At 37.0% G+C, this 27,692-nt stretch overlaps 1 protein-coding gene across 4 annotated transcripts in view; it reads left to right on the top strand.

The window, feature by feature from the left end:
* Positions 1-27,692, top strand: part of GPATCH8 (G-patch domain containing 8) — a 113,964-nt gene that overhangs the window by 21,171 nt on the left and 65,101 nt on the right. For 2 of the 4 annotated variants that reach the window (XM_013045935.2, XM_013045936.2), the window contains exons 1-3: positions 3,553-3,633; positions 9,592-9,609; positions 12,027-12,099. Coding sequence is in view for 1 of the 4 variants with exons in the window: in XM_004772527.3 (XP_004772584.2) it covers positions 3,559-3,633; positions 12,027-12,099 (148 nt within the window). In the remaining 3 variants the exon portion in view is untranslated. Of the gene's footprint in view, positions 1-3,552; positions 3,634-9,591; positions 9,610-12,026; positions 12,100-27,692 lie in introns of those variants that run through there. The other 2 variants (XM_004772527.3, XM_045080784.1) reach the window with 2 other exon arrangements.

The raw sequence follows: 27,692 nt of genomic DNA, 5'->3' as shown, positions 1-27,692 counted from the left end.
TAAAATAATGTCATTAGAAATTTATTTCAAATGGTGCTAAGCATTTAAAGATAAACACAGAATGGTTGTGATTTCCATTAGAGTATTTAAGTCTTAGGGTATTAAGTATAAAATTCAGAAGGAAAAAACATGGAGTTAAAAACAGGGCCTCCCTCGCATCTCTTGTCTCTTAGGCACTCAATTCTCAGAGTTTATCTGTAGTATCAGCTTGTAGATGTATTCTAGAGTTGCCTGTGCATGTTTTTTAGTTTTATTTATTTATTTATTTATTTATTTTTAATGATTTTTTTTTTTTTATTTGAGAGAGAGAGTAGAAGTGGGAGGAGGAGCAGAGAGAGAGGGAGAAGCAGACTCCCTGCTGAGCAGGGAGACAGATGTGGGGCTCCATCCCTGGCCCCCCAGATCATGACGTGAGCCACTCAGTCACCCAAGAGTTCCAAAGGTTTAGAAAAACTTAGCTGGCTGTGTTTAGCAATTTGTTAAGTATCTTACTTGAAACATGTTCGTAATCTACAGAAGGATTTTCTAAATGACTAAATCTGGGGCACCTGGCTGGTTCATTCAATACAACTCTTTGATCTCAGGGTTGTAAGTTTGAGCCCCACATTGGGTATAGAGATTAATTAAAAAATAAAATCGTTAAAGTGATTTTAAGTCTACAGATGAAAGGATTTTGCTAATGATTCATTATCTGTTTGGAAAAATTTGAGTGATCTCTTGTGCAGTAAGGATGAACTAGAATGGCTTTTCTTAGATGTCCATATTCTTTTTTATGGAGTTGCTTGGTAGTTCTCTCATAATATCTGCAGGTGTTTGTGCTTTTATTATATCATCTTGGATAGTGATAAATTTGGGGGCAGTTCTCTTTTGATTTAAAGCATGGTTGTCCTAAGTTACTCTAAAGTAACTTTCAAAATAGTATCCAGTTATTGTTGGTCGGATGAGATTTTATCTTTAAATCCTATAGAGCTGTGGAGTGAAAGAGTTAATAGATTTAGTGAGGCATTGTTATGCAATGTGAGGTTTTTGAGTTAATCTGAGTATTTGGATGTTTACTATTTGGGAATTTTGAAGCACCTTGCAATTAATGCCTTGTAGTAACTATTTTTAATCTTTTAAATGTTGTTTTAGAAGTTAAAAGAAGAGGCAAGTGTTAATTTTAAAGAGATTGTCAGACAAAATACTGGAGATAAATCCTTTCAGGATTTATAGCTATTTTTTTCATTTTTAGTATTTGTTGATGATTGCTTTTCCTCCTTCTTGGAATGTCAGCTCTTCAGTTTTTAGGATTTGCTTTTTTTCTTTGGAAAACCCATTCCTGTTACTCTTTTCTTTTGGATAGACTCTTCTGCAAAATTTTATTTTTATCATTTTTATTGTAGTAAAATACAATATAAAAGTACCATTTTAAGTACTTTAAAGTACAGTTCAGTGGCATTAAGTACATTAGCTGTTGTATGACCATTATCACCACCACTGTCTAATTCCAGGATTTTTTTTTTATCAGTACCACACAATTTTAGCACCTAATTGTTCTGTGATGTTTAGCCACCACATTTTTAGGGTTATAAGAGATAAATAAGATTTAGTTTTGTTCTTAAGGACTTTACAGTCTGATGAGAGAAACAAGTAACCTAGTGTTTATGATACAGTGTGGCAGATTATATGTTTTATATCTCTATCATTACGTTTTTTTTTTTAATTTTTTATTTTTTATAAACATATATTTTTATCCCCAGGGGTACAGGTCTGTGAATCACCAGGCTTACACACTTCACAGCACTCACCAAAGCACATACCCTCCCCAATGTCCATAATCCCACCCCCTTCTCCCAAACCCCCTCCCCCCAGCAACCCTCAGTTTGTTTTGTGAGATTAAGAGTCACTTATGGTTTGTCTCCCTCCCAATCCCATCTTGTTTCATTTATTCTTCTCCTACCCACTTAAGCCCCCATGTTGCATCACCACTTCCTCATATCAGGGAGATCATATGATAGTTGTCTTTCTCTGCTTGACTTATTTCGCTAAGCATGATACGCTCTAGTTCCATCCATGTTGTTGCAAATGGCAAGATTTCATTTCTTTTGATGGCTGCATAGTATTCCATTGTGTATATATACCACATCTTCTTGATCCATTCATCTGTTGACGGACATCTAGGTTCTTTCCATAGTTTGGCTATTGTAGACATTGCTGCTATAAACATTCGGGTCACGTGCCCCTTTGGATCACTACGTTTGTATCTTTAGGGTAAATACCCAATAGTGCAATTGCTGGGTCATAGGGCAGTTCTATTTTCAACATTTTGAGGAACCTCCATGCTGTTTTCCAGAGTGGCTGCACCAGCTTGCATTCCCACCAACAGTGTAGGAGGGTTCCCCTTTCTCCACATCCTCGCCAGCATCTGTCATTTCCTGACTTGTTGATTTTAGCCATTCTGACTGGTGTGAGGTGATATTCTATCATTAAGTTTTTTTTTTTTTTTTAAGATTTTTTATTTATTTGACAGACAGAGATCACAAGTAGGCAGAGAGGCAGGCAGAGAGAGAGAGAGAGGGAAGCAGGCTCCTTGCTGAGCAAAGAGCCCGATGCGGGACTCGATCCCAGGACCCTGAGATCATGACCTGAGCCGAAGGCAGCGGCTTAACCCACTGAGCCACCCAGGCGCCCTCTATCATTAAGTTTTATTCAACCAAAATTTTACCTTGAAAAATTGTGCCCTACCACTCCACACACTCAATTAATGTAGGCTCTTTAGTCTTTTCATTTAGGTCAATTAAGGACTCAACAAACCATCATGCCTGCTTCTGTAACAAAAAGGGAATCAGAAAATTGGTATTCGGATTTAATGCCAAATTATGAGCTCTTCTTTTCTAATGAAGCAGGGAGATGAGAGAAAACCATAATTAGCGAGAACTTCCTAGTTGTCTGCACCTATCCGCAGCTGAACTGTTTTGACTTATTCTAGTTGCAGTGACTCCTTGCTTGATTATGGTCAAATATGGCATTACACAGACATGTTTATCTCTCTCGGCAGATCATTTGAGGAATAGCTGTGTTTGGAATAACGTGTCAAGAGATTGTGTGTTCAAATTCCTTGAAATTTGGGAGTTAGCACTTAAAGTTGAATTTTTTAGCAGTTTTAGTTAAAAGCAATGTTACCAACGTTGGGCAGTATTATAGGTTTTGTTTTCATTCTTCTGTTACTTATTTTCTTTAGTACGGGATTGTTTATGAAAAGTTAAACATGGATCTTTGTTTCTAAGATCCTACAGTCTTCGTAATATAGTCAGTCTGAGAAGAAGTTAATAATCCAAATGCTTTTTAATAGTATTTTAATTAGCAATTTCAGTGTTTGCAGTATAGGAAGAATTCATATTACTAGGCCTAGACTCCTCTAATAAATTATTTTTGTAGATTTAGAAAAGTCTGAATTTTTGACACAGTTTTGATTGCGGAAAAAGAATGAAAATTTAAAATAACAGCTAGTTTGATTAGATTATTAATAATTTCAGCATTTATTACTTTTGAAAAATAACTGTAGTCTTGTTCTTTCAGGGTAATCACTTTGATCAATATGAAGAAGGACATTTGGAAATTGAACAGGCATCACTTGACAAGCCTATAGAATCGGTAAGATGATCAGTGCTTAATTTTGGGTCATAGTTAGTTAGGTAGTGTTCGTGTGACACTTGATGTGAATGAATTTAAATTTATTAATTTACAGTACAGTTTAGAGTGGTTTTTTTTTGTTGTTGTTTTTGTTTTTTTGCATGCCCTACAATAATCAAATAGAGTTTGGGATGTAATCTAATATTTAATGTTTTGGGAAATTGGTCTGAAAAATCTAGAAACAACTTAGCATTTGATGAAAAAATATCATTTTGGTCCATAGTGATACTCTGTTAAAGATAGCAAGTTAAAGTTTAGTATTTTTGTAAATTGAATAAAGGAGTAAAATGTATTTTGATCCTTGAAAAGCTTCACCTTTCTTGGGGAACACAATCACGTGTGAAATGTTCCATTAGGAATAGTTGACTAATACAGTTAACCAGACACTTGTGAAAAATGAAAAATTTGGTAGCTTATGTAGATGTCTGGTTTTTGTGAAAAGCTGATTCTATCTCTTTACATGGCTTAGTTTTAGATACTGATATAAAGTAATAGAACAAGGGATTTATTTTCCTGACTTAATTTTTTTAAAAAATCCCAATTTTTAAACATTATTTTCATTTTGAAAAGACTTTTATTTTTAAATTAACACAGTTCATTGTTAAAAAAGTCTAAACTTGTCAGTATTGTCAATATTTAATATTTGTGGTTAGTGTACATATTTTAATAAGGGTTTCAGTGAGTTATTGGTAAACTTGAGCAAAAATGACCAAAGAGGAAATCTTAATCTTTATAGCAGTCAAGACATATCCCCTCTCCTTTTAAGAAACATTAGCTTCTCCTCCTTCCTCAGGAAGATAAGGCAGTTTAGAGAGCACAGATATTTTAACTTTAGCTTTTATTTTCAATCTGTAACATAGTAAAGGATCAACATATATTTATGTTCCTGATTAGGTTGGTGTTGTGTGTGTGTTTGTGTGTGTGTTTAGATGTTTACAGAAATTTACACAACTTGGGGTGTTCGACATTTTTCTTCCACAGCAGTTGGCCCATATTAGCTAAGCAGCCATGATCTGGTTTGTATTGCACGGTCTGCCTTTTTTTAATTTCTTCTCTAGGGTTTCTTTCTCCCCCACCTCCCCTTCTTATTTCTGTTCTTCTGGTCCAGTGAACACTGCATATAGTACCTTCTGTCTTAATGTGCTGGCATGATGCTAGACTTAGGCATGGCAGTAATTGATGACGCATGTGATAATGCTGCAGAGGGAGAATTCATATCTGATAGTTTGCTGAAAGCCCAGTCTTGTGTTTTGATTTGAGGATATAATGCCAAGTCCACATCGCTTAGTTAAAAATCACTGAAGTATGTGCCTTGTTATATCACCTAGGGAATTATCACAAGGCAGAATTTTACAATGAAGTCTGTAAGCTAGCTAGATTAGTATTTTGTACTTGAAAAATAATTTAATTTTCATAGTTTAAGAACAGATAGCTATCAGAAGCAAGACCCAAGTACCATATCTACAAGGTACATGGTTAATATTCTTAAATAAGCTGCATTCTGTGGGTACTCTAAGTAGTAGGAAATGTAATTAGACTAAATTTGCACCTTAGTATTCATTATTACTATACTCAATAAAGATTTTTTAAAAACTTTAATAAACATTTCTAAAGCAATTTAGGGCTGCATTTTAAAGTTTTGGAAAATTCCTTCCTTTGGTGTGTGAGGCTAATGCTGTTTTTCCTCTCACACTGTCCAGGATTTTTTCCAGCACATGTCATAGGAAGAATGCTATCAGAAGACAGTCTGACTGAGTAATCATTGTTAAGTAATCTCAAAGAGTAGGAGTGGAATTGATACGTGCTCTATTTATTGAGCAGTATTATCTTCACTTAAAATAATGAATGGTATAGTACTCAACTGGATATTTAATTTTTAAAAAATGAATAAGTGTATGTTCAGAGCTGTATATTAATAAATTATATTTCTAATGAAAACTTACTCCTGAAACAAATAAGTAAATATTATTGATGTGGTAGTTTAGGTAGTGGGAGGAGGTGCTTCCTAGTCTACATTGTGTTAGATAGAAGTGGGGACACACAACAGGAGGGATTTTATTTCTTTTACCAAATCACTGGGGAACAAATTGATTAAAGAAAGGTTTTAAAGAAACTTTTGCTAAAACAATTGGCATGAAAGTTGGTAGTGTGGTATCAATTCCCCTCTTCTCCTCCCATCCCCCACCCAAAAGAAAGTGCCCTATCACCTAAGGAATACTCACTAAATAAGTATGTTTTAGTTATATGGCTGGTTGGCTATATTGAACTCTTTTGTTCTTAGGGGGAAAATGGCATTGCTTCTCACATATAGAGTCTCTGCTGAATTAAAATCTTTCTCTGCAGCAATATCTGTTGAGAGGTGCTGACTGTTTTGCTACAGCATGCAACTCAAAAGTGGCTGGAAATATGCAGCTTTGGGAGTCTACAGATCATTGCAGGAGCTAAAGGTCTAGTCATTTTTTTTTTTTAAAACAAAGGTAATCTGCAGCAGCTGGTAACTGTGGAAGTCTCTGCACAGGTTTGTGCCAAGAAATATGCCTGTGTGAAGGGTTATTGTGAGTATAGGATTAAGGTCTTTTCCATTGGTAATAGGGTAAATTTGTTGCAAACTGGCAAGATGGGGAATGCAATACAAAGACTCAATAATGCATTATGCTTTTAGTAAACTTCTGAAGTCCAGATTTGTTAGATGATACAGGTATTTCCTTTCAATCAGGAAGTGTGGGAAACACCTCAAAATCCATCATTTATAAAGTATTTCATAATTTTTGTTTAAAAAGTTTTATTTCCCCTACTTTATTTCAACCAACCAGATATCTTTCAGTGAAATTTTTGGTCAGGAATAAAACTTTGTTCTAAGAAAATTATGAAAGAATTGCCAGACAACTTGATTAGAGAAAATGGAAAGTATTAATGTTTTACCTTTATTACAAAAAAACTTCTTAGGATTTGAATTTTAAGTTATTGCTTAATGATTTTTTTTAAGTTGCACCCATTATAATTATATGCTCTATGTTTTTAAGAAAGATAAACTACTTAGAAAACAAAACTTAATCTAAAGCCATAGCTCAGTCTAGAATTCCACATAGTTCCAAGAACTGGTTGGTGTGATTTAGGATATAATGGTTTTTATTACTTTTGTCACCGACAATGAGAAATGAGATGGGGGCATGATTATAAGCTATACCAAAGGCAAAATACCTGCATCATAGTAAAATTGTCACAGTTGCTGTTGGAAGTAAAACTATCATCAGCCATTAGTTGGTCTTTGTTTTACCTGATAAAAATCCTGTCTTTATAGTTCTTAGGTTGACTGAGCTGTTTAAAAAAATTAATGTACGTTTTCAAACTCCAGTTGCTGATGTTTACTTTGCTCATGTAGGGATTTAGAAGTACATGTATAATTGAGTTTTGTCATGTTGCATATCTGTTTAGATCTGTGGACTCCACTAGTTCCAAACTGTAACTATAAGACTGCTGATTTGACATTTAGCAGTGACCATATGTGGACTGCACTATAAATAATGTGCTTCTTGGAGCTGAATGGTGTAGCATTACTATATGGCTTTTCTCTCTAGTCTTCATTGTGTCATCTGTAGTGAGCTATAGATTTTTTTGTTTCGGGAATTTTTACAACTTGTTGTTTGCATGGGTTCACCTAGTAGCATTTGGTTTTTGCTTATAGAGTCTTTTAATACACAATCAGCAAAGCTTACAATCCACTCAAGAGACTTCCCATTTTTGTCACTTGAAAATGGTCTAAAGGGTGTAAATTGAATGTGGCTGTCAACTGAAAGAAAATTGAGTGTGGAGTTAATAAACTCATCCAGTTACTGACATAATTGTAGTATAGTTTTCTCTTGAGACATGATATTCTGTTTCCTGCTATAAAAACTGGAATCAGACTCTTGAAATAAAATAAATTTTTATCTGTTTTTTGGCAGGGTCCCATTTTACAGATTGATGGTGCTGTTGCCAAAATGGTCATTGTTATTATGATGGAATATAGTTTATGGAGCAGAAAAAATTTCTTGGGAAAATTTTCTGCTTGATAATAAATACAAGTGTTGAGGAATGGCTGAAACAATAATGAGGGTTTTTTTTTTTTTTTTTCTGGTATTGTGTTTCAGCATGTTGATAGTTTATAATAACTTACATTTCTTGCTTTCAGAGATGTTCCCATTTAAGAATTATATTCTCCTTTCTTACACATATCATAGAAGGGAACAAAGAATAATAACATAGCATTTTAGTTATAGATTTAACTTTAGAAATAGAAAAGAAAAAAGGCCAACTGAGATAGTAGGTATAAAAAGTTTGGGTTTTCAGTTCAGTTTCATGGTTTGACCAGAATTAAGAAATTCATAAAGAAACCAAAGAAAATGCCACACTGCCACCATTTTGGTCTTGAGCACACAGAGGAAACAAATAGCTTGTGGTAACTCTGAATTAAGTGGAACCCAGTTTTTTGCCTGCCTCCCTTGGGCAAAGGTCAGTTGCTTTATCAGTTAATTTAGGATGAGTATTTGCCTTTATGTGCCTGGCTGGCTCAGTTCATAGAACATGCAACTCTTGATCTTGGGGTCATAAGCTTGAGCCCCATGTTGGGGGCAGAGTTTACTTAAATAGGTAGGTAGGTGGGTAGGTAGGTGGAATTGTCCTGCAGTTCTTCCATGTGCATCTAATTTAAAGCAGCCTGTTATTGTCATGCCCCTTTGTCAGTTACAAACCAGACAGTGTTATAAAAGAAAAAGAATTCTGTTACTTATTTTTGGTTCTATGACATTACAATTAAACCTTAAATTACGTATTTTATTTTAAAATCAAACACAGTGGTTTTTTTTTTAGTTTTTTTTTTTTTTTTTGAAAGATTTTTTAGTCACTACTGAAGTGACTGAAATAGTAAAATGCTGCTACTTAGAGGTAAATTTAGTGCTCAGTGCCCTTGTTATGTCTAGGTTACCTGTTTGAGCTTTAAATCACTTACTCCAATTTATTGTCATAAATAACATCCATGGGAATAATTAGAAAAATCACAACTCCAGGTAGAGATAGGAGATTACTATTTTCACAGGCTTATGAGTGAGTTCCTTGTTCTTTCACTGTGAATGTTCAGTGAACATTTTGATCATTTCAGAGATAGGCAAGTCTGCTTTGTTCTACTTTGTTATGAGGTATTTTGGTGTGTCTTCCTTGTGTTACCCATTATCCCTAAGCCTATTGGATTTTTGACAAGTGTTTATAAAACTTCTTTTCTTTTTTTGGTAGGAAAAGGGACCATACTGAATACTAGCCCTTTCTGCAGAGATACAGAGCTGCCTTTTTTCCTCCAAAAGCAGGTAGTCTGGAATGATAGGAAAGGTCCAGATTTTCTGTATTAGTCATTCACTTAATCTAGGAGGTTGGTAAGGGGAAGAGGTTCTGGGAGAGGTATGTCCATTGTTTCTGTTGCCTTTTGTTGTAACCATAAGGACATAGAGTGGCATGGTAATTTTAATATAGACCCTAACATTCTGTTCCTTGTTAATAATTAGGAATATAAATTTAATTAAAGAACAGTTTTCACCTAAAGTTTGAGAAATGCCACTATCATTTGTATCAATAGCTTTTTTTTTTTTGAGGTGACAGCCATCTTGAGTGGTTTTGTAAAAGTGGTGCTAATGTGTATAATCCCTAAAGTTTTCTTTTTTCTTCCTCTCCCTTTAACATTTGCTTTTCCTTTCACTGTTGTCAGTCACAACACGCTGCTCTTGAATCTCTCAGCTGGTCTTGACTCGTGAATTTACTTATGCTTTCACTCTTCTTTAATAAATACATTAATTGCAAGCAGTGAATTGAAAACAAGACAAAAAAAAAAAACGACCATTAGTGATTGGACAGTTTCTTACTTTGTGTTACATTTAACTGTTCTTTTGACAGCCCAGTTTTTAAAGCCAGGTTCGTATGGAAATGCTTTCACTCCACTTGCACTGCTTTTGGAAATAGCATACTGCTTCATCTGTCTGTTTATTTTAGTGCATTCATAATATAACACAGTCAGCATAATGTCTCATCTCCACTTAGCCAAAGATTGAGTTTTCTTAAATAAAAAAAGGGGGCAGCAATTTTTGTCAGCATGGTTTAATATCCTAAATCTCTGTGCCAAGTATAGTTGTAAAATTATAGATATAAAAGTAGCTGATTAAAAGATTAAACAATAATTTAGTCAACTACATAATCTTAGAGTCATTCTGCTATCCTTGTCCTTTCCATAGTTACTTACTTGTAGGAGTTATGATATAAAGTAAGGATTTTATGTACAGGTAAGTTTATATTTATGGTAGGATAATAAAGACCTCTTCATTTTCTGCTAACACTACTTGTATTAAGACTTTAATTATTTTTTAAATTTTTTAAGTCTAGTAATGTGGAAGTCTTCAACTGAGTTTATACATAACCATGGCATTTTCAAATTCTTTTAGTTCCTGGCAAAAAGTAATTTCTAGTGACCTTTTGTGTACCATATTGATATTTTATCTATATGTTTAAAACAAGAGTATCTTGTTTTTTTTTTTTATATATATATATTTTATTTATTTGACATAGAGAGAGAAATCACAAGTAGGCAGATAGGCAGGCAGAGAGAGGGGAGAAAGCAGGCTCCCTGCAGAGCAGAGAGCCCGATGTGGGGCTCAACCCTGGGATCATGACCCGAGCTGAAGGCAGAGGCTTTAACCCACTGAGCCGCCCCCCCAAGAGTATCTTGTTTTAGAAACAAATTTTCTTCGTCTTTTTTTTTTTGAAACAGATTTTCCATTATTGTTTGCTCCTTTTTTTTTTTTTTTTTAAATGTACCGAGATCTGCACCACCCTCCGACCCCCAGCCTAATCACTGAAGTAATCAGTTGCTCAGCCAAGTTTTCCTGTTTGCAGTTTGCATGTTATAAACTTGTGGAAGGAAACTGTCCCCACAGCCCCCAACTTAAAAAGAACATTGGGGAGGCTTACTCTTCCTCTTCTAATTTACCGTCTGAAAAGAAAAATAACAATAAAATAATTTTTTTTCTATAATTTTAAAGACCATTTTATCTATGAATAGGGAGCTAGAAGATAAAAAACAGTTTTAACAGGAGATGTTTGATTTTAAATCAGTAATTCGTGGCTTTAACTTTTTAGATGGATTCAGGAAATAGATTATTTTCTTTTTGTGTGTGTATATTTTTTGTTGTTGGGTTGTTGTTGTTGTTTTTAGGAAATAGATTATTTTTAAATGGTGATACCAGGTTAGTACTGTAAATTACATTTTAATGCATAGAGAACCCTTTGTGTTTGTTATTTGAAAGTGTTCCCATGAGTTTAGGAGCATTTTAGCTGACATAGTTAATGGTTATATTAGTTTCGTCTCCATACTTTATAATATTTTAAAAAGCAAACGGGACAAAGATATGCAGAGGTTTCTAAGATCTTGAACCCTTACACAGAAGCTGACATTAATTGTTGTTTCTGGTATCTTTTCATACAATTTACATTAAAATACCTTTTCTGATGTGCTCCTAGGAAGATGAGACATTATGTATATTGATTTTTCCCCCTACATGCACTAATGGTTCTTTACTGTTAACTTATTGCTAGGCCTGTTTCATTCTAACATTTTAGCATTTTTGTTAGATTACATGTTGAAATGCATCACTCAGTCTGTGCTTGAGCTCATTTTATTTTTCTGTTTAATCAGTTTAATTTCTTGTTTTACTAACCTCACTGTTTTTTCAGTTTAATATTGGCTGCATGCTAGTTAAATATTTATATATTTTATATATATATATATATATATTAAAAAAACCAATCAAGTCTAGCCTGGATTTTGCTCTGATTGTGTTTTCATTTCTAGTGGTGGGGCAGTCTTACACTTACAACTTACTTTGTATCATGAAAGCCTGACACATAAACAAAATAACTAAACACAGTGTAGATTTTCTTTAAAAAAAAAAATCTTAAAGTGGTGCTGTCTAGGTGGTGGATATGATTGTATAAGTACCTTGATTTTATGCTTTTTAATGTTAGTTTTAAACTTCATAAATGTATTCTTCCCCTTTTCCCTTCCTTTTTTTCTCCTTTTTGAAATGTTATGTACAAAAGTTGCCCAGCACACCATCAGAAAGGACCCTTACCCCTATGTTCTTCCCATATAAAATATTGGTCAGCATTTCTTTTTACATTAATGCCCCTTTTATTGGGCACATTTACCCTATTATTAGCATCTTTTTGCATGCAATATGTAGAATTATCTCTTGCTCGTCACCTGTTTAAATGTCACTAGGAAGGGAAGAATATATTATTGGAATATTTTTGGTTTGTCTCTCTGTTCTGTCTGTCAGGATAATATTGGACATCGCTTACTCCAGAAACATGGGTGGAAGCTGGGCCAGGGATTGGGAAAATCTCTTCAGGGTAAGTTTTTTAAATGTACAAAAAGAAAGAAAGAAAAAAAAATGTTTTTGATTTGATCTTATGCTTGAATATATTGATTGTCTTTTTTTTTTTCCCCCTTAAGTGTTTGGGCTTTTCCCCCCTGCCTTTTCTCCCCTAGAACAGTCTATATTTTTCCTATAACTGTATTTTAAGTTACTATTATGCTAGTAGTTTGCAAGAGTAAACTATGTCATGAATACTTTCAGGTCAAACATTGTGTGTGTATGGCTGGACTGGTTTTAAATTTTTTTGGTGGGGGCGATGGGTGATGGGTGGGTAGAGTAAAAGAAACACACTGTCTCAGAGTGTGCTTTCTTTGTGTCATTTAGCGATGTTGTATTGTGGCCTCAGTATTATAAAAGGAGCCATTCAACAGCAGAATTTAATTTTTGCCTTTCCAAAGCTGGTGATTGCCCATGGTTCTTTTTCTCTGCAGTCAGAAGCCACATAGTAGTAGAGAGAAGAATTAACCCACATGAAACAAAAAATGGAAGCAGAAGTTTGTTTCTTAAGACTCTCTGAGCAGAGGTCAATTTCTCAGGTTCAGATCAGGCTCTGAAAAATATATGACTTAAAATTTCCATTGCATTTGTTTTTCTTTTAACTGTAGTAATCATTTGGATAAAAACAAAATACTTACATTCTCCTTTTGAGTACTTGTTAGTTGGAAACCAACTCCGTTCACTTTTTAACTCCTTCATGTTCATGAGATACTATTTATTCTTCGTGGATATGAACACTACTTCAGAAATGATGGGAATCATTGCACTACTACTTCTGGTCATGGGGAGGGGTCTCATTGTATAAAGGGATCTTTGAGGAGAGGTTTACTTTTATTGACTAATTCTTTGAGTTTTGGAAATAGATTTTTACATTTTGGGAAGTCTAATCAACTCAGTTGTATGTGTTAAGGGCACAGGATAGGGCATAAAGTGGAATGTTCTAGTCTTTAAAACCTTTGCTTTTTTTTTAAGATTTTATTTTTTTGAGGGAAAGTTGGGGGTGGGAGGGAGGAGCAGAGGGAGAGGGCCAAGCAGACTCCGTACTGAGTGTGGAGCCTGATGAGGGGCTCAGTTTCACAACCCTGAGATCATGACCTGAGCTGAAACTAAGAGTTGGACACGCAGCTGACTGAGCTACCCAGGTGCCCCCTAAAACCTTTGCTTTTTAAATTATAATCCTAGTAGTTCTATTAAAATTAGTATTTATTACTAAGCAGTAATCTGTTTTGGGGGGGAGATAGAAAGATTTGATTACCATTAAACTTGTTTTCTCAGTGGCACAAGAACTCATTACAAAATGACTTCATAATGAGTTGGTACAAAAAGTATAGTTAAGAGCAAATTTGTTTGAATCCCAGAATTTTTCATTTGTAAGCATTAGAGACTTAACACCTAGCAGAGGAAAAGAAAGAGTAAGAGAAAGTGAATTTAAGAAAAGGAAGGTAATTGAATACTCACTTGTTTTTCAGTGATAGAAAAATTTCATTTTTACCTTAAGGATACTGTAGGGGCGCCTGGGTGGTTTAGTCGGTTGAGTTTCTACCTTCGCTTGTGTCATGGTCCCAGGATCCTGGGATCAGCCTGCATGAGGCTCCCTGCTCAATGGAGACCTGCTTTTCCTTCTCCCTCTGCCATTCCCCGTGTTTGTGCTCTCTGGCTCTCTCTATCAAGTAAATGAGTACTAAAAACAAAAACAAAAAAAACCCAAAACTGTAGAATTTTGGTTGTGTTTTGAGCTTTGAGCTCCTTGAAAAGAGTTTTTATTCATATTTTGACTCCCATCTTCATCGTTGCAGGCATACAGTAAACATTTAATGAATCTTAAGTCCCTTATTCATCTAAATTAAAAGGGAATTTGAAGCCCGTATCTTTTTTCTTTTTAATTGTGGTAAAAATTACTATCTTAACCTTCTTTTTCCATCTTAACCATTTTATTATTTTTATGTTTTTAAAAGATTTTATTTATTTATCTGAGAGGGAGAGAGAGAGCACATGAGTGAGCAAGAGCATAAGAGCAGGGAGAGGGAGAAGCAGACTCCCTGCTTAGCAGGGAGCCCAGTGCAGGCTGGATCCCAGGCTCCTGAGATCATGACTTTGCCACCCAGGGACCCCTCATCTTAAATGTGACTTAAACATTTTAACACTACCATCAGTAATGTTCACTAAATTCACAGTTATTGTGCAAAGCCCATCTGTTTTGAATGGCTGGTACTGTATCTTTACCCTGGAGAAGAATGGAATCTTATTGTATTACCAGTGTTAAAGGCTGAGTTTAATGGTCTTGTAAATGGATCTTGATTTTTTTAGTGTCAGATTCAGCAGTGTGCATACTTCTCTTGCATAGTTTTCTCTGTAATAACCACATGATCTAACCTAGAATGTGGCCACATTTATGGCATGTAACATGACAGATTTTTTTTCATTGTACCAAACCTTTACTACAGATAACCATTGAAGAAAAATGGTTATCTAGTCGATCTAGTGAAAATGATAATGCCTTTTTAGTATTTCATAGCATGTAATTTCTGGGCTCATCGCTTTTTAAATTCTGTCAGTTCTCCTTTTTATTTGATTTTAGGGCTCTAACATCTTTAACATAGCCATCCACAGGGCGCCTGGGTGGCTCAGTGGGTTAAGCCTCTGCCTTCAGCTCAGGTCATGATCTCAGGGTCCTGGGATTAAGCCCCCCATTGGGCTCTCTGCTCAGTGGGGAGCCCGTTTCTCCCTCTCTCTCTGCCTGCCTCTCTACTTCTGATCTCTCTCTCTGTCAAATAAATAAAATTTAAAAAAAAATAGCCATCAACTAAAATTTAAACCTGATCTCTTCAGGATATTTTGTTAACATTTAAAAATTATTTCTATCAGGGGTGCCTGGGTGGCTCACTCAGTTGGTTAAGTGTCTGCCCTTGGCTTGGGTTATGATGTCATGGTCCTAGGATGGAACCCTAGTCTGGTTCCCGGCTCAGCGGGGAGTCTGCTTCTCCCTCTTCCCCTGCCCCTCCACCCCTCTCCTTTTCTCTCTCTCTCTCAAATAAATAATCTTCAAAAAAAAATTATTATCCATCCAAGGTTTTTACAAAGAGTGTCATCCTTGGAGGTTATGGTGCAAACATCTTGTCACTGGATAGATTGGGGAATAGAGTATGCTGACTCTGGAATGAGATTATCTGTGGCAGGGTAGAGTTTTGTACTTTATAAATTGGGTTTATTTTTGTACTCAAATTTCCTTTATTCTTACCACTTTTTCTCTCCCTTAGTATTAAGATATTTCAGAAGTTTTTTTTTTTTTTTTTTAAGATTTTATTTATTTATTTGACAGAGAGATCACAAGTAGGCAAAGAGGCAGGCAGAGAGAGGGGGGGAGGGAAGCAGGCTCCCCACTGAGCGAAGAGCCCAATGCGGGGCTCCATCCCAGGACTCTGGGATCATGACCTGAGCCGAAGGCAGAGGCTTCAAGCCACTGAGTCATGCAGGCACCCCAAGATATTTCAGAAGTTTTTAAAAAAAAGAACTTTTATTGTGTGTGGCAGATAAGTGATTGCTAGTATTTAAAAAAAAGACTTGCAGGGCGCCTGGGTGGCTCAGTGGGTTAAGCCGCTGCCTTCGGCTCAGGTCATGATCTCAGGGTCCTGGGATCGAGTCCCGCATCGGGCTCTCTGCTCAGCGGGGAGCCTGCTTCCTCCTCTCTGTGCCTGCCTCTCTGCCTGGTGATCTCTGCCTACTTATGATCTCTCTCTCTGTCAAATAAATAAATAAAATCTTAAAAAAAAAAAATAAAAAATAAAAAAAAGACTTGCAGAAAAGATATGTTGACAAGGTGTCTGAAGGGAACACCACAGAGAAAAAATTTCTTATGGACAGTTGCTTATTGTAGAGGCAGAGGATGTATTTAATTTGGAATAAAGCAACAATGAATGAATGATAGTTGTATTTTGTGGCAGTTGGACTAGATTTGTTTCTTGAAATTGTTTTATAACCTTCTGGAAGGTTTAAAATGGAATGGAGGGGTGCCTGGGTGGCTCAGTGGGTTAAGCATCTGCCTTCAGCTCAGGTCATGATCTCAGGGTCCTGGGATCGAGCCCCGCATCAGGCTCTCTGCTCAGCGGGGAGCCTGCTTCTCTCTCTCTCTCTCTGCCTGCCTCTCTACCTACTTGAGATCTCTGTCAAATAAATAAATAAAATCTTTAAAAAAAAACCTTAAGGCCAGGCAGAAGCAAGATTAATTTTCTCAAAGAAAATCTATCACAAAAAGATTTTCTCGAGGCCATTAAAAAAAAAGTTAGTATGATGCAAGATAAATGGTATCTCTGCCTACTTGTGATCTCTCTCTCTGTCAAATAAATAAAAGTCTTTAAAAAAATGGAATGGAATGCAGCTCAAATTTTTATTTTGCTGTGAAATGTGTAATCAGTAGGTGTAGCTCAGACGTGGGGTACCTAAACTCCCTTTGTTACATTGTCTAGGTGCTTTTTGATGATTTGGGGTTTTTTTGTTTTTTGTTTTTAAATCACAAGCAAAAGTTCAGCCCCTGGGAAAAATAAATGAGGTCTGATATTGTTTCATAGCTCACCCTGTCTAGAAGGTTCAATCAGTAATAGACAACCAACACATAATTACTGAGATAATAATGCATTCTAGCTATACTGGCTATAAATAGCATAAGCCAGGGACAGAGTAGGTAAGAAATTGTTCCTGTTCCCCAAGTCTTGCTCTTTTAAACTATTGTAGGTTTTGAAGGTTTCTTGAGTTTTATACTTTTATGTACTTGTTTCATGTTTAGAATTAAGTACGTGATCAGTCTGAATATGTAATTGACAAATCACTCCAAGTTCATTGAGTGTAGGGCATCTTGTCTAGTTTTGTGTAAAAGTACTTGGTGTAGGATGTGAAAGCAGTGTGAGCAGCATTTCGAAATACAAGATCTAGGTTTGAGTTTGGCTCTCTGCCTCATATTTTAAGTAAAGGGACAAGTTACCATCATGGAGCTATTTTTTAAGTCCAGTAAATTTCAGTCCAATAAAATCTTTGCTCATTTATTCAGTTATGGGGTGAAGTAAATTAATATAAATTATGAATTTGCTTTATTAAAACTATAAAATGCTACGTAGATGCTGATTGCTGTTAACACCCTTGCTGTATAGATTTAGATGTTTGAATTGAACTGGAGATAATCCATCTGTAGGTCCTTTTTCTTACCGACTCTAAGTAATCTGTACACCTGTTGTGGGGCTTGAACTCACAACCTGAGATCAAGAGTCATACACTCACTGGGATCAAGAGTCCTACGGCTCAGGTCACTCAGGGTCCTGACGAGTGAGGGCCAGCCAGCAGGGAGCCTGCTTCCCCCCATCTTTAGGTCTTAATCAAATAATAAATAAAATCTTTAAAAAAAAAAAAAAAAAAAAGAGTCATACACTCACTGACTGAGCCAGCCAGGTGCCCCCCATCTTTAGGTCTTAATCAGAAACCTAAATATAATTAAAAAAAAAAAATAGAGGGGCACCTGGGAGGCTCAGTTGGTTAAGTGTCTGCCTTCGGCTCAGGTCATGATCCCAGGGTCCTGGAATTTAGCCCCACATGGGGCCCCCTGTTCAACAGGGAGCCTGCTTCTCACTCTCCCTCTGCTGCTCCCCATGCCCATACTCACTTTATCAAATAAATAAATAAAATCTTAAAAAATCTTGCTAGTCTGTATTTCCCAGAATTTACAGTATAGTAGCTATAATGTCCTCAGTATGTGCTAGATAATTGACTCCCAGATCTGTATTTTTAGTGCCCTGTGCATTTTAGGCTCTCTGAACCCCTTATTTTGGTGTCTCTTTCACTAATTCTGAGATCATTAGTTATTGCCACTTCTGAGCCTAATTTGCACAATCTAAGAAGAGCCCTAATCACTTAACAGTGGCATTGGGAAAACTGGTGAGCCACCCAGAAAAAAAAAAGTTGGATCTTCACTGTGCTGCCTTACCCTGACATATATTCAAGATGGATAAAATATTTAAATGTTAAAAAAAATAATAAGATTTTTAGGGTGTGCACTGGGATAATTATTTTATTTTACTTTATTTACTTTTAAAGATTTTATTTGAGAGAAAGCACAAGTAGAGAGGGAGGGGCAGAGGGAGAGGGAGAAACAGACTCCCCGCTGAGCTGGGAGCCCCATGTGGGACTCCATCCTAGGACCCTGGGATCATGACGCAAGCAGAAGACAGACATTTAACCGACTGAGCCACATAGGCACCCCAGTAATTACTATTTTAAAAATAATGTTGGAGCCATGCCTGGGTGGCTTATTTGGTTTAGTGGCTGCCTTTGGCGTGGGTCATGATCCTAAGATCCTGGTGTTGAGTCCTGCATCAGGCTCCTTGCTCAGTGGGGAGTCTGCTTCTTGCTCTGCCTGCCACTCTCCCTGCTTGTGCTGTCTCTCTATCTCTCTCTGTCTGTCTCTCTGACAAATAAAATAAATAAAATCTTGAAAAAACAAATAAAAATAATGTTGAAGGAGCACCTGGTTGGCTCAGTTGGTAGCACATGCGACTCTTGATCTTGAGGTCATGATTTCAAGCCCCACGTTGGGCATAGAGCTTACTTAATCATGTTGGAATAAGGATTTTTTAAAAATTAACATATAAGGTATTATTTGCCTCAGGGGTACTGGTTTGTGAATCATAAGTCTTAAACAATTCAAAGCACTCACCATAGCACATACCCTCCCCAGTGTCCATAACCCAGCCACTCTATTCCTCCCCTCCCCACCCTCCAACAACCTTCAGTTTGTTTTTTGAGTTGAGTCTCTTATGGTTTGTCTCCCTCCTGATCCCATCTTGTTTCATTTTTTCTCTCCCTACCGCCATAACCCCCTGCCCTATCTCTCAAATTCCTCATGTCAGAGAGCTCATGTGACAGTTGTCTTAGAATGAGAACATTTTTAATTTTATATAAGATTGGACATGTTCAAGTTGGTATGGATGTAGACCTCTTCTTTTTTTCTTTTCTTTTCTTTCTTTCTTTTTTTTTTTTTTTTTAAGATTTTATTTATTTATTTGACAGACAGGCATCACAAGTAGGCAGAGAGGCAAGCAGAGAGAGAGAGGAGGAAGCAGGCTCCCTGCTGAGCAGAGAGCCCGATGTGGGGCTCGATCCCAGGACCCTGGGATCATGACCTGAGCCGAAGGCAGAGGCTTTAGCCCACTGAGCCACCCAGGTACCCCTAGACCTCTTCTTTTCTAAGTTTAACCCCAAACCCAGAAGCCATTAAAAAAGGATACATTTTACTATATTTCATTGTAAATAAAACAAAAGAAAAAACAAACAACAAATGGGGAAAATATTTGCAATATCTCATTATAGACAAAGGACAAGTTTCCTTCATGTATTTATCTGTTGCATGAAAGACTTACAGCCTAAAGAGATGATATAAATGTTGTTTGTAGAAGAGTAATGCAAATGATCTTTTTTTTTTTTTAAAGATTTTATTTATTCATTTGACAAAGAGAGACACCTCGAAAGAGGGAACACAAGCAGGGAGAGTGGGAGAGGGAGAAGCAGTCTCCCCACAGAGCAGTGAGCCCAAGGTGGGGCTCGATCCTAGAACCCTGGGATCATGACCCAAGCCGAAGGCACACTTCAACAACTGAGCCACCTAGGTGCCTCGCAAATGATCTTTAAGTGTATGAAAATACTCTGTTTTTTTCATAAGAGAAATATGCATTTTAATAACCACAAGATACAATTTTCCACTTTTGCATTGGAAAGGTTAAAAAAAAATTTCCCTGGTCATAATTTGGGAAAACAGGGATTTATATCATAGTCAGTAAGAATAAATTGGTAAACCACTGCAGAGAACAATCTGAATTACTTAAAGATTAAAACACATGTATCCTGAGGCACCTGGGTGGCTCAGTCAGTTGGATGTCTGGCTCTTGATTTCAACTCGGGTTGTGATCTTGGGTCATGAGATCCAGGCCTGTGTTGGGCTCCACCCTCAGCGGGAAGTCTGCTTGGGGTTCTCTGTCTCCCTCTATTCCTCACCCCCTCAAATATATAAATCTTTTAAAATAAAATGCGTGTATTCTAGAGGTCAGCAATCCTGATTTTCTGTTCTTCACTTACTCTTTGAAATGCACAAAATAATGTTTCATCAAGGTTATTATGTCATGTTGTTTTGTGATCATGAAAGATTGGAAACAGTCCACCACATATCATTGATTCCAAGACTTTTTTTTCATATTTTAATAAAGGTAAAATTAATTGCATCTTATTAATGGAATTATAGTTATAATTGGCAGCTGTTAAATTTCTTTCAGGCATATAAAATATTGTGTTTGTGGTTAATGGCATTTTGGATTTGAAGAAATAGAGTACTAAAATTGTATAAAGGGAAACCATGCTGCTTTAAAGGGATGGAAGTAGCTTAGTATTTGGTATATGTAGAACAATTTCCAAGGTACATTAAGTAGAAAACAATGTACAGAACAATGTGTGGTATATATTAAACTATCATTTGTGGTAACTACATACATAGATACACACACACACACACACACACACACACATTTATATATATCTCCAGCTTAAAATTGTTCCCCAGAATCAGACCACCTACCTGTGTGAAGACCTTATTTAGGTACCTGTTCACCGTTATTTAAAATGAGTTATTTGTTAACTCCCAAAACCCCAGACAGTTTTCAAAATACAGCTCTCTATTTGTGAATTTATTTATTTATTTATTTTTTAAATTCTTCTTCTTTTTTAAAGATTTTATTTATTTATTTGACAGACAGAGATCACAAGTAGGCAGAGAGGCAGGCAGAGAGAGAGAGAGGAGGAAGCAGGCTCCCTGCAGAGCAGAGAGCCTGATGTGGGGCTCGATCCCAGGACCCTGGGATCATGACCTAAGCCGAAGGCAGAGGCTTTAACCCACTGAGCCACCCAGGCGCCCCTCTATTTGTGAATTTAAAAAAAAGTTGCCAGGGGGGTACCTGGGTAGCTCATTCGGTTAAGCAGCTCAGTTGGTTAAGCATCTGCCTTTGGCTCAGGTCATGATCCCAGAGTCCTGAGATTGAATCCTGCCTGCTTCTCCCTCTGCCTGCTGTTCCTCCTGCGTGTGCTCTCTTTGACAAATAAATATATAAAAATATTATTAAAAAATAAATACCAAAAAATATATAAATATAAAAAATTTTTAATTGCTAGGATATAAAGGGCTTAAACATTTCTTCTTTATTGCCAAGTAATTAATATGGTTGTATAGTAACATGTCTGTCCCTTTTGTTGACACTTAAGCTTTTCCAAAATTCTGGTGTATGTGAAATGTAGTTCTAGATTACTCACATACCTTTTTCTTAAAAATGCCAAATTAGATTTTTGAGAATGAGATGTAAATATTTTACTATATAAAATCTTTGGCTGAATATATCGTGTTGAGAGCCATGAACTGAAGCATTCCAGTACGAAACCTTCAACAGGTACATCCTATGAGGTATACCTATATATTTATGTTTGTATTTTCTTGACTGTGCAGAGAAAAATCCTTGTAAATGCACACTCTGAGGGAAACTGAGTTGCTTTTTATTGTATCCTTTTAAAACTGATACACTTATATTGCTGTTCATTTATTTTAAGATTTTTTTAAAATTTATCTGACAGAGAATGAAAGAGCACAAGCAGGCTGAGAAGCAGACAGAGGGAGAGGAGAAGCAGACTCCCCACTAAGCAGAGAGCCCCACGTGGGACTCCATCCCAGGACCCTGGGATCATGACCCAAGCCAAAGGCAGATGCTTAACTGACTAAGCCACCCAGGCACCCCTACTTACATTGCTATTTAGAAATACAAACGTTGGGGCACCTAGGTAGCTCAGTTAGTTAAGTGTCTAACCCTTGATCTCAGCTCAGGTCTTGATCTCAGGGTCGTGAGTTCAAGCTCCATGTTGGGGCTATACTCTGGGCATGGAGCTTACTTTAAACATATGTATATAGAGAGAATTGTTTTGAAAAAGAGTAGGCAAAATTAGAGCAGAGTTGTAAAGTAGGGTGTGTTGTTTGTTTTCGTGTATATGCCCCCCCCCCAATCCCTGTTCTATTTTCAGTTAACAAATAAATGGTGAATATAGGTGGGTAGGGTCTGTATTAGTAATAACAGTGTTCTTACTACATTTTATGACTGAAGGAAAACTAGACTTGGATTCAATAGCACAGAATAGAAATACATAGTATTACATTTTAGATTTGGGGTGCCTGAGTGGATCATTTAGTTAAGCACTGACTCTTGATTTCAGCTCAGGTCATTCTCTCAGGGCTATGAGATCAAACCCAGCATTGGGCTCTGGGCTGGGCATGGAGCCTGCTCAAGATTCTCTACCCTCCCACGCCCTCCCTTAAAAAACAAAAAAAAGAAAAAGAAAAAAATAGACCTTTTTGTTAAACTAGATTGTTGATCTTCACTAACTTTCTAAGAAAAATCATTCTTTGGATGAGAAAAATAAGTTTTCCTTTTTTTTTTTTTTTTTAAATTTTATTTTTAAGCAATCTCTGTACTCCGTGTAGGGCTGAAACTCACAACCTTAAGATCAGGAGTTGTATGCTCTGCTCTCCTGAGCCAGCCAGGCATCCATAAGCTTTAATAGTATAATGACATAGATAAATTTTGTGGGTAGAGTCTTTGTAAAATCTAAGTTGTTGTCATTTTATATTAGTTTCCCTTTGAAATTTATTTTGCTTTGGGAAAAGGAAATTACGGTTGGTACATATTATGTGCCAAACATTGATTTAGAATCTAAATGTTTTGTATGTTCCACTTAATGAAATATTATTAGTATAATCATTTCATAAATGAAGGAACAGTTTTGGAAAGGTCATAGGTACTGAGTCTCTGCCATTCAAGTATAAGCATGACTTTGAAATCAATGTTCCTATATGTATACCTTTTCTCAGAAAAAGCTGGTAACTGGAAATAAGAGTAGTTGGGGGAGGATAGACGTATAGGACTACTTGTTTCTATGTATAGAGATCATCACATTTAAAAGATACATCAGAAGACATTAAATATGTGTTAAGTTTGTGGCAAAATAACTAGAAAAGAAGTGGCAAGTTTTTAAAATGAAAATTTGGAACAGTTAAATACAGAAAGCTATTTTATCATTCCAGTACCCTTTTTTGTAAGTGAATCTAGGTAAACTTTTATTATATTTATATATCTTTTTAAAAGATTTTGTTAAGTAATCTCTACACCTAACCTGTGCTTAAACTCAAAACCCTGAGACCAAGAGTCGTGTGTTCTTCTGACTGAGCCAGCCAGCGCCACCCCCCACAGCCCGCTTTTTTAACCAAGAAAAGAGTGAACTAGTTACAGAAGCAGATTGGATGTTATCATGGTAGATTACTTTGAAGGAGACATTGGTGAAGAATTACATGGAGTTATTTGCACATTTATTGAATATTTACTTCATTCAAGAGACCATAATAAAGAGTATACATAGTATTATAAGATACTGCCCTTACTCATCGAGTTTGCTATTCATTTTAGGAGTTAAGGGGGAGGATTCTTAGAGTAAATGGTATAAGTCCTCAGAATGAGGAATGACACAATGAAGTCTTGAGGAGGGAGGAGTGAATATTACCAAAGACAGGAGATACTGATGTATACAAGGTGGTTACTCCATGGCTGGCTGGAGTAGGGAATGCCCATAGAACTTTCATACTGTTTTTATTTATTTTTCTTTTCTTTATAATTTATTTTATTTAAATATAGCTAATTAACATGTAGTAAGTGTATCATTAGTTTCAGAGGTAGAGTTCAGTTACTCATCTGTTGCATTTTAACACCATTGCTCATTATATCACGTGCCTTCCTTAGTGCCCATCACCAGTTACCTCATCCCCCGTATACCTTTCATATTTTTTTAAAGATTTTATTTATTTATTTTACAGAGAGAAATCACAAGTAGATGGAGAGGCAGGCAGAGAGAGAGAGAGGGAAGCAGGCTCCCTGCTGAGCAGAGAGCCCGATGCAGGGCTTGATCCCAGGACCCTGAGATGATGACCTGAGCCGAAGGCAGCGGCTTAACCCACTGAGCCACCCAGGCGCCCCATCATACTATTTTTAGAAGAACCTCTCCAAATATTTTTTTTTAGGTTGAACCTTAATATATGAAAGGTGGGGTGGGAGTTGGTGGATGACACAGTTTTTTTGGTTGAAGCAGAGTTCTAGGTCTCCAAGAGCAGCTTGGAAACCATAAGTAGAAGGCAGTTATGGGAAATTGGTTTGAATAGGCACAAATCAGATAACTTACTGTTGACTATGTGCTAAGCACTTAACAAATATTTAGTTCTTACAGCAAGTCTATGAGATAATTGCTGTTACTCTCATTTTGCAGAAGAAACTGAGACTTAGAGAAACCTAGTAAGCTGCTCAAGAATAAGCGGCCAGTAAACAAGGGTATCAGAATGCAAACCTTTTTTTTTTCTTCTACATTTCAAAACTGCTTTTAACTACCCACACTGAATGCAGAAGGCTTTAATACTGCTCCAGTTTAATGCTTTATTTTGTAAGTTTTTGTTCAGAGGAGAGACTTTCATAGCAAAAAGATGTTAAAGATAATTTTATCTAAAATTCATTTTACAGGGACACCTGGGTGACTCAGTGGGTTAAGCCTCAGGTCGTGATCTCAGGGTCCTGGAATCGAGCCCTACATTGAGCCCTGCGTTGGGCTCTCTGCTCAATGGGGAGCCTGCTTCTTCCCCACTCCCCCTGCTTGTGTTTCCTCCCTTGCTGTGTCAAATAAATAAATTAAAATAGTTAAAAAAAAAAAAGATCTTAAGGGCGCCTGGGTGGCTCAGTGGGATAAGCCACTGCCTTCGGCTCAAGTCATGATCTCGGGGTCCTGGGATCGAGTCCTGCATCGGGCTCTCTGCTCAGCAGGGAGCCTGCTTGCTTCCTCCTCTCTCTCTCTCTGCCTGCCTCTCTGCCTACTTGTGATCTCTCTCTGTCAAATAAATAAATAAAATCTTTAAAAAAAAATCCTAAGAAAACAAAAGATCTAGAAATAGATCTAAATGTATACAAGGACTTTTTTATATGATACAAGTGGTATCTGAAACCGATGATTAGATGGGCCGTTGTATGATGCTGGGACAACTGGGTAGCCATCCAGAAGAAATCAAGTCAGATTTATACCAGGACTCACACACTAGGGGGCGCCTGGGTGGCTCAGTGGGTTAAGCCTCTGCCTTTGGCTCAGGTTATGAGCCCAGAGCCCTGGGATTTAGCCCTGCATCCGGCTCTTTGCTTAGCCGGGAGCCTGCTTCCCCACCGCCATTATCTGCCTGCCTCTCTGCCCACTTGTGATCTCTGTCAAATAAATAAATAATTTAAAAATAATAATAAAATAAAATTCATTTTACAGATGGAGAAATGTTAGGTTTATGGTTTCAGAATGTCTTTGTCATAGTGCTGAAACCTCGCCCCAGATTCTCTGATTTGTGATCTCTTGTTCTTTCCAGTACACCAGCCAGGACATCTGTGGTAGAAGTTAAATGCTAGTATGATCGAAGTATGTCTGAAGATGAGTGGAAGACTGTTTAGAAAGTTGTCCGGGTATGAGTTGATGAGGACTTAGAATAGAGTGGTGGCAATGGAAATGGAAAAGAAGACAAAGATATGAAGATGTGAAGGTTGATAAATGAACCAAGAAGCATAGTGTATAGTTACTTCATGCATATGTCTGACTGGCAAGCTCTTGTTCGCTGGCTTTAGTGTTAATCCTTTATAATAGCCACTAGCATTTATTAAGTGTCCAGTGAGTGCTTACGAATGGATTATCTGATTTAAATCTTTTTTCACGTAGATATTTTTTTTTTTTTTTTTTTAAGATTTTATTTATTTATTTGACAGAGAGAAATCACAAGTAGGCAGAGAGGCAGGCAGAGAGAGATAGAGAGGAGGAAGCAGGCTCCCTGCTGAGCAGAGAGCCCGATGCGGGACTCGATCCCAGGACCCTGAGATCATGACCTGAGCCGAAGGCAGCGGCTTAACCACTGAGCCACCCAGGCACCCATTTTTTTCACGTAGATATTATTCCTGTTTTTTAGGTGAGGAAATTGACATTATGAGCAGTGCTTTTGCCCGAGACCTTATAGCAAATAAGTGATAGAATACTTGTACCAAAACTATGCTTTTAATCAATATGTTGTAGTGTACCTAAAGTTTGTGTAGTGTACCTAAAGTTTGTGTTGTAGTGTACCTAAAGTTTGCATTCGTTTATCTTTCTCTGCTCTGGAAAGATAACGATGGTGGTGAGAAATGCAAGTATTACAGAATTGAGATAACGATAGTTATTCTGGCCAAAAAAATTGAAGATAGCCATGAATGTGATTTTTTTTTAAGGCTTTTAAAGTGGTTATATATATTATTCATGATTAACATAAATTTGTGTATAGTCAGTAGAAACTTAAGGCTAGATCGAGTGGTAAGAACTTTGGCCATGTTTTTAGGGATGCTTGGTAATCGGTGTCCAGCAGGGGGAAATACTGTAACTTCTGTCTTATATTCTAATCCCCCCCCCTTTTTAAAAAAGATTTTATTTATTTATTTGACACAGAGAGAGAGCACAAGTAGGGGAAGGAACAGGCAGAGGGAGAAGTAGGCTCTCCGCTGAGCTGGGAGCCTACTTCTGTGGACTGCATCCCAGCACCCTGGAATCATGACCTGAGCCGAAGGCAACTGCTTTAACGACTGAGTCACCCAGGCACCTGATCACTTTTTATTTCTCATACTTTATATTTGTCTCTGCTGGCACTTTAAGGTTTCTTAAAGATTTTATTTATTTGAGAGAGAGTGAGAAACACTGCAGAGGAAGAGGGAAAAGCAGGCCTCATGCACAGCAGGGAACCCAATGTCGGGCTTGATCCTAGGACCCTGGGATTATAACCTGAGCTGAAGGCAGGCATACCTTCTGAGCCACCCAGGTGCCTTTTTAAAAAAAGGTTTATTTGTTATAGCGATTGAGAGAGTGCGCACACATGTTGGGCAGGGGAGAAAGAGGATCTCAAGCAGACTCCCCACAGACGGCAGAGCCCCCCCCACATGAGGCTTTAATTGCAGAGATCACAACTCAAGCCAAAATCAGGAGTCAGGGGCACCTGGGTGGCTCAGTGGGTTAAGGCCTCTGCCTTCAGCTCAGGTCATGATCTCCAGGTCCTGGGATCGAGCCCCGCATCGGGCTCTCTGCTCAGCGGCGAGCCTGCTTCCTCCTCTTTCCCTCTCTGCCTGCCTTTTTGCCTACTTGTGATCTCTATCAAATAAATAAATAAAATATTTAAAAAAACAAATCAGGAGTCAGAAGCTCAATTGACTGACCCATCCAGGCACCCCAGAACTTCTGAATTTTTTAAAAGGAACCAGAAGTCTAGATCTATCTTCCTTTTTTGTGGGTGGGGGTGAATTCCCTGTTTGATAAATATTGGCTCAAAGTTTTAAATAATTTGGGATAAACAAAACATATGGAAGACCTAAATTTGACTCACTTTAGGTTACCAGTTATGATTGCTTTTGAAATTTGACATGGGTTTGA

Source organism: Mustela putorius, unplaced genomic scaffold (assembly GCF_011764305.1).
Source record: "Mustela putorius furo isolate JIRA1106 unplaced genomic scaffold, ASM1176430v1.1 tig00000487_pilon_pilon_pilon, whole genome shotgun sequence".
NCBI classification, from domain to species: domain Eukaryota; kingdom Metazoa; phylum Chordata; class Mammalia; order Carnivora; family Mustelidae; genus Mustela; species Mustela putorius.
Note: the sequence above shows the minus strand (reverse complement) of the source record. Positions and strands in the feature narration are given on the sequence as shown.